The sequence below is a fragment of the Anneissia japonica genome, unplaced genomic scaffold (genome assembly GCF_011630105.1).
Source record: "Anneissia japonica isolate Jap-2015-1 unplaced genomic scaffold, ASM1163010v1 scaffold904_len716149_cov161, whole genome shotgun sequence".
Lineage (NCBI taxonomy): Eukaryota > Metazoa > Echinodermata > Crinoidea > Comatulida > Comatulidae > Anneissia > Anneissia japonica.
The window spans coordinates 507,099-515,055 of NW_022683714.1; the positions used below are offsets into that span (position 1 = coordinate 507,099).

At 33.6% G+C, this 7,957-nt stretch overlaps 2 protein-coding genes across 2 annotated transcripts in view; one reads left to right on the top strand and one right to left on the bottom strand.

Moving 5' to 3' along the window:
- Positions 1–7,957, top strand: part of LOC117100867 (ATP-dependent DNA helicase PIF1-like) — a gene marked incomplete in the record, with an annotated part of 16,877 nt that overhangs the window by 6,241 nt on the left and 2,679 nt on the right. Inside the window, 3 exon segments of the mRNA XM_033240703.1 lie at positions 5,545–5,657; positions 6,340–6,479; positions 7,456–7,562. Of these exon segments, the coding sequence (XP_033096594.1) occupies positions 5,545–5,657; positions 6,340–6,479; positions 7,456–7,562 (360 nt within the window).
- LOC117101064 lies at positions 429–2,455 on the bottom strand. Its single transcript, XM_033240931.1, has 4 exons — positions 2,150–2,455; positions 1,390–1,471; positions 1,040–1,198; positions 429–694 (listed from the first exon to the last, which is right to left on the bottom strand). Exons 1-4 carry the CDS (start codon positions 2,444–2,446, stop codon positions 630–632), a joined length of 603 nt encoding a protein of 200 aa, XP_033096822.1. The 5' UTR covers positions 2,447–2,455; the 3' UTR covers positions 429–629.

The following is a 7,957-nucleotide window of genomic DNA, read 5'->3' on the forward strand; positions in this document are numbered from 1 at the left end:
ATATACAATAGTTTTTTTGAAAATTTAATAGTGGAGATAGGCAGAGCTTTATAATATTTTCTTACTAGGAAGAACTCAAAAATTAGTACTTATTTAGAAATTAGACTAAGAATGGGAGATAACCAACAGAAGGAATGTGTGCTGTAGCACATACTGTAAAAAGAATGGGCAACTGGCAGGGTGACAGCCAGTAGAGGGGGTGATAGACAGGACAGGGGACAGGTGACAGCCCCGGCCCCCTTTTGGGAGGTAAAAAAAAGGGAAAAAAAGGGAAAAAAGAGAGAAAAAGAAAAAATGATAGCCCAGAATGCCTCAAATGTTATGTTCGGGCGTCTAGAACACAAAAATTTCGCGGGGGCATGCCCCGGACCCCCTACGACAGTGTTGTCTCAATCGGCCCAACTTTCGGCCCCCCTTCCGGCCCCCCCCCCTTTTGGACATTTCTGGATCCGCCCCTGATATCCATGGCAGGGAAGGGATGACAGGCCAAGCAGGGTGTCTTCTTGACCTAACTGTTCACTCAAGTTAAGAGAACTGGGAAAGGAATTTATCAAGAGATAAAAACACAATGATTTATTCCTTCAATCATCCAAGACAGTTTAATAACTTCAATGACTGATAAAGTTTGATCAACTCACTTCTCGTTTGTAGCGTTTATGAAGCAATTCTATATCCTCTGTTTGTTGCCTCACTACTGCAAAAAGGAAACCCATATAAATTAAGCATACTGACACTGAAATTATGTTAATGAATAAACACAAATGGAGGTCCAAATATCTAATCCAGCTGGCTCCTACAAAAACTGGGTTGTCAACATTTCATTATGCATGAGAATGAAAAGTTATTTCATTTGATGGCCTGAGGTGTGGTCAGATAGACCTTTGCATGTTACTACTGTACGGTAAAAAATTAATTATAATTACTTTACTTTAGTTAAATATCAATGAGGCTAGGGAACAGTTGTTTAGTTTACTTTTAAAATAACATCTCATTTTTATTATTGTAAAAAAGAGAAATAACTGCAAAATGACTAACATACATTCATTCATTTCTCGTGCGTGCCTTGCATTCAGCGTCTCTTCAAGTTCATCTATGGATTGTTTACAATCCTCTTTTAGTTTTTCGACAAATTCTTCTTGTTGTTCTCTCAGAATCCGCTGGTCTTCCTCAAGTTGTAACTTTTCATCTGTTAGTGTTTCTAAATAATTAAAAATTAGATAGAAAAAGATTAGCAGAGCAAACAGTCTTTCTTTGTTTTAAACATTTATACTCTCACAATCTTCTCAACATTGTCCACAGAAAAATTAAAACAACTTCTATCTTTCAAACTTGTAAATTTGAAAGTGTTGCATAATATGTATAATTGATGCATATATTATCTACTCTCACCTGTTAGAGCACAAGCTTCCTGATACTTAGTTTCCAGTTCATTGATTCTTATTTTTAAGTCTGAACATGAGAACACATCCATCTGAAAATAAGAGTTTTATTGAAATACAGCATTAGAATGGTATATAAAAAAAACTTTTTTTTTTGACAATTAAAATTTATTTTGTTTAAATGCTTTTTACATAGACCTATATATTTTCAGAATAATTAATATAATTTAATCATGTGACTTATTTGCAGACTACAATATTTGCCTTGAACTCAATTGTTGGTCATTTTGACAATAAGCAAATCTGAAATTGGCCGGAGACAAACTCAACATTTAAGACGCCATGTTCTTCCTTTATCTGCGATATATTTATACATTCATTATCATCATCATTATTATTATTCATTTGGCAATCAAAGTTTAGGACAAAACCACAGATTCATGAAGTGAAAGATTCTGAGCAAGAGTGCACTAAAGTTATATAAAATTAAAAGATCACAAACACAATATGAATATTTAAAATATTTATTACATATGCATATAAATGAGCTTATAATATATACATATTTATAAATTTATTTATATGCATATTAATGAGCTTACACTATGCATATTAAAACTTATCAGATTATTATTAAGATTATATAATGCATCTTAGTAAGCTTAATATATAAATATATTATGCACATAATATGAATATTATAAATGCATACTAATGAGAGGGTTATGCATATTAATGAGCATCTTTATTATGCATATTAATGAGCTTACATCATGTGTGAGGTGCTGTAGTAAAATAGCAAAAGCATCAAATCCCGCGAGGCCTGTCTTCAACTGCATCTTGGTGAGATTCAACTCCTTGGTCATTGATTCGCAGAGAGCTTCCAACCGCTTGATCTCCTCCGCTGCTGTCTCGTTCGCTATGGAGGTTGACAGAAGGTCAGACGGTGTTGAGGTCGGAATTGTAGGTTTGATTTTAGTTGGTTTGGCGACTGCTTGGTTGGGATCTATCAAAAAACAAAATATATTTAGCAGTATAACAGACAAAACATTAAATGTCATTTTCATGTTTAAAATATCATGTAATATCAGTTTTCACTATTGTGCTGCCAGCTGCCTCTCCATCAAAATTCACCACTGACAAATTCAATGCTATATTCTTGTGATTATCTTTATCATCGGTATCAGATTATCTTATTTATCATACGAATACGAATACGAATAAAACTTTATTTTCGATCATATAAAATACAGAGAAAAAGCATCTTCAGTTGGCAAAATCAAAAAGTACAAATAGAATTTAAAAAGCATTATATATAAAAACAGTATAGAACAGGTACGGACATCATAACGTCAAAAAAAAAAAATCATGCATAAAAACAATAAGCCAAATATAAAATACAGCAACAACACAAGTAGGAAAGGAAGTAATGTTATTCTATCATCAGTATCAGATTATCTAATACTCATCATCATTATCATCAAGATTTATAATGAGTATTAAGGAAAACTCAAGCTAAAAAAAATAGAATGCAGTTAATAAAGAATATTAGAAACCCATACAATGCAATATTTATTGTGTAGCAATACTCAAATTTAAAGCATGTAAAAACACATTCCAACAAACCATTATAAACTGCCTGTCTACAGACATACGCCCTTCGAACTTTGGATTTTGGTTTAATTCCTTTGACAACCAAACATATTTTAATAACTGTGCATGACAGATAATGTTTTGGTCGACGTGCCATCTTCACTGATCCTTGTTTATTCATGATAAAACATAAAAATCAATCCTTTACAAATCTATTGAAATCACTTATCTTTGTAATAAACTATCATGCAAATTGCTTTGTGTAAACTACAACCCTAAATTTTGTTATAGATGAAAAGTTGTCAGTGTGATTATCAACAGTTACGAAGATGATTGAAAGGAAGCAATTAATTTTCCAGCATTTTGAGGATATTTCCCGTACGATTAAAATCGTAACGGTACTGGGTTTGGTCTACAGGAGCTCGTGTTTCGTACAGGTCATTCCATTCATAGAAAAAGCCTTTAATGGTGAAAGCGTACCTGTCATTAGCCGTAGTAGCCTAGGTCAATACATAACACCGGCTGTATAAAATGTATTATAAGATTGAAAATGTTAATCTTATTATTGCAGTAGTGATACACCATGTACACGGTTAAGTTATTGTTATTTTTTCGTTAACGTTATCATATTAATATATAAATTTAATGTGTTGTTTAAGTATGAATTACTATGTCCATGTTAAATTAATTTTATCTATTAAAATCGTGTATTTAAATAATATAGTAAGAGGCACTGATAGCCGAGGTCTAGCCTAGACCAGTCCTAAAACAAATGAATATGTGAGTGTATAAAACTATGAAAAATATGAAGGAAAAAACGCAAAATTGTGAAAGAAAAAAGGAAGAATAGGAAACAGATTTGGAGCGGCTGAAATATTTTCCGAAAATATACAATAGTAGTCAATATGCTATTATTGCATTACGTTTTTGTAAACAATTTTGGGCACTAATCGTCAGAGTTCTCGGTGCCACAGCCTACACTTTTCATAATTCGAAATCGAATCGGACCTTAAGTGATTTCCAAAATCTCTTTATATGAAATAAAGAATAATTAACGTTTAGAAAACAAACTAAAACAAATGTCTTACCTGGAAGTACGTGTAAATGTACAATATGATCGGATGAACATAATCATGAGTGCATCGTTGTATGTGTTTCTGTTGTTTGTTCTGAATAATGATGATGAACGTTCTTTTCCGTTTGTTTGAAAAATTTGCGCGTGTAGATAACGCGTGTAATTTTGTTCTGTAATTATACGCATTGTTATGCATGTACGCATCAACATCTACTTATTGTAGCGTATGAAAAAATAGGCCTACGTTAATTTTTAAATGCATAAAAATAAATTCGTCTTTTAATCACTTATTTAATAATTAATTATCTAAATTACTTGATAAATTATTTATTAATATTAAAAATTATTTAATATTTATGTGTGCAATGTAGATCGTATATAATTGTAAGAAATAAGACAGTGCAATGCATAAAAATAAATTCGTCTTTTAATCACTTATTTAATAATTAATTATCTAAATTACTTGATAAATTATTTATTAATATTAAAAATTATTAGAATATTTATGTGTGCAATGTAGATCGTATATAATAGTAAGAAATAAGACAGTTTTATTGTAGAATATAGCATAGTAGGTAGATTTAAGAAATAGGAAAATATAATTAGGTTAATAGTTTAGGGTGTATTAGGTTAATAGTTTATGCATTTTTAAATGCATAAAAATAAATTCGTCTTTTAATCACTTATTTAATAATTAATTATCTAAATTACTTGATAAATTATTTATTAATATTAAAAATTATTAGAATATAGCATAGTAGGTAGATTTAAGAAATAGGAAAATATAATTAGGTTAATAGTTTAGGGTGTAGCTTTTGAATGGGAGAAAAATGCCTGAGGTCACAGTCTGCACCTGACTCCTATGTCGGCACTAAGGCCTATAATGCATCTTGAGGATATTTCCCGTACGATTAAAATCGTAAGGGTACTGGGTTTGGTCTACAGGAGCTCGTGTTTCGTACAGGTCATTCCATTCATAGAAAAAGCCTTTAATGGTGAAAGCGTACCTGTCATTAGCCGTAGTAGCCTAGGTCAATACATAACACCGGCTGTATAAAATGTATTATAAGATTGAAAATGTTAATCTTATCTTGCACTCAGTGACTAGTGTTAAATCCATTTCCGTAGTAGCAGCAGGTACAGAAATGCTATTTTGATGTGCTTTTGTCAGGAAAATATCTTGGGTGTGAGGTTTTGCCCTAGTTGACATGTTATTCTACTGAATATTCGGTACATATACCGAAAAACATTTGCAAGTGATTCTGGTGGGAATCGAACCCAGAACTTCCGGATAAGTAGCCTGTTGTCATACACAATAGACTGATGAGTTTACGCTTAATGACTAAGTGTTAAATCTGAGTACCCCTTTTTTTATTGAAGCAGCTTCATGGTGTCACATAAAACGCCTCCGAACACTGGTTGTGTGTCCGCGCGCTTTTTCCAGCTGTGATTCTTGTTCATTGTTGAATTGGTTGTTGATTTACTTTAGTTCTTTAATTTCAGTCACCTGCTTGGAACAGAAGTGTGGGTACAACATTTGTACTCACTGAGGTCAGGAGGCAGAGTGACCCCAAGTTCATTCAAGCATTACAATATATACGTACTGGAAGGTTAGTGGATTTTGTATCATAGTAGTAATTACTGGTACTGGTATAGGCATTATACTTTATACATAGATTCTAAGCATCTAATTGGTTAAGAAGTGGGCAATAGAAAGAACTATTCCCCTTAAAAATATTCGCCTAGACCATAGTGGTAGGCCTCTAGGTGCTAGGCTGGGAAGTAAGTACTGTTTTAGGCCTTGTAGAATCTATGTATGAGGTATTAGAACAAATATCGAGTGCTCTAGATTCGGGGAACGGTGAAATCTATTGCCCCAAGGTGATGTGGAGACCATAGCCTATCTTCCCGAGGGCCAGCCATAGGCTACGGTCTCCATTTCTCCTCGGCAATAGATTTCATCATTTCCCTCATGAGCAGTCAATATTTGTATAATATTGCACCTCTTCCTTGAGGTTATAAAGTGCACTTTTCCCTATTCATTGGCTCACATACTTGAAGCGTTGCTGCTGGTAATCAGTACAGGAGCAGGCAAACCCACCAGGTACCCATTTATGCTCCTGGGTGGATAGAAGCAGTGCAGACAATGTGCCTTTCTCAAGGACACAAGCGAAATGCACAGAAAACTTGACCTCAAGGTTAGGAAACCAAACCGTTCCCGCTGCACCAAACAGCTTCCAAAATGGGAAGTGTATTTTAAATTTAACTTTCTATTGAATATATTCTATAAAGGTGTCCACCAGATGTACAGAAGCAACTAACAGCAACTGCATCACACTCAATAGATAGTGGTGGTATCCTAGCAACCAGACTTTGTACACACAAGGAAGATGTCAATCAAATCAATGAAATTCATCTTCAGAAACTTGAAGGTGAGAATAAGTTGGATATTTTAAGCCCTTACAAACCCCAAGTTCTTGGTCCTGTCTTGGTAAAGTGACATTTTTTTTCTAGAAAATAACTTCACTACAATAAAGCAATGAATTACAAGTTTTAAATGAACCATACTCATTATCAACTGGATTTTTAAAATATCTTGGTATCTTTTATTCCAAAATAAAAAACAAACCAATCTCATAAAAAATTAAAAAAATAGCAGCCCAGGCTGAATTACAATTTGAATGTACAAAATTAATAAATGAGAATAAAATTAATAATGAGTATATACAAATAAATAATTGAGGCATTAATTTAAATTGGAAGTATACAAATTAAAACAGCAAAGGACAAAAAAATTTACAATTAAAAATTCTTAAATTACAGTAGAACTTGGTTTTTACGTACCCCAGTTATACAAATTCTCAGTTTTACGTACACTTCGTACAGAAGATGGCGTCATCAAAGACCCCCCAAAATAAACAAAACAATCGGCCCTTTTCAGGGCCACCATAATGAAAAAGGATATTTGTTAGTTTCTGTCTGTTTACTGTATACTATATACAGTATACTATAACAATAAACAAACCATATGCAGAGTATTTGCATTTAACAGCAATGTTGGTTGTGTCTAATAAACATTCTGTTATAATCTAAAACCACGTGGACTGAGCGAGATGAACACCTACCGTCGGTGCTCAAAATTGTTCCTTTCCTACTTAACTTCGTGTAAAAAACTCACCTGGTCAAAGTGCGGGAGGCAGTCCCGATTTCTGGGGGACTCACAGGAGTTCCGGAAGACCCCTGTATTTATTAGATTAGTAGCCCTAATCCAAGTAGGCCTGCAATTGTAATATGCAGTTTCTGTCAATACAACATTTTTTTTATTGTAATTTTTACTCATCTACATCAGAAGAAATTATATATATTTCTTTCACTATATATATTTCTTTCATATTGTATTCTTTATAGGAGAGCCTCGGTTGTTTAGTGCTTTTGACAGCAACCCAGATCTCTCTCATCATATTGACAAGCATTGTCCTGTGGAGGAGAAAATTACACTGAAGGTTGGAGCACAGGTGAATGGAATGTTTGTGATACTTAATAGAAAATCAGTTACTAGATAAGAGGTGATGGATATGGTGATAATTAATTGTGTTGAGGATGATGGTGATATAGAGGATGGTTATGATACAGATGTTGAAAATGGTGATGCTAGAGGGAGATGGAAGACGATGATGGGGATGTAGCTAGTGATTGCAGTGATTATGTCATTGATGATGATTAGGGGTTCCAAGACTTGCGGAAATCAGGAAGGCCTTCCGCACTCCCGTAATCAAGAAGAATCTCCCTGGAAAAGTAACCTATGTCCCACAGAGTCACGATATTTGCAGGTTTTTACTACTGCACAGCAAAATAAAGTTAGATGTGTTAAGAAAAGCTCATTTAATTAAACAGACTTCCCGGCGGCTTC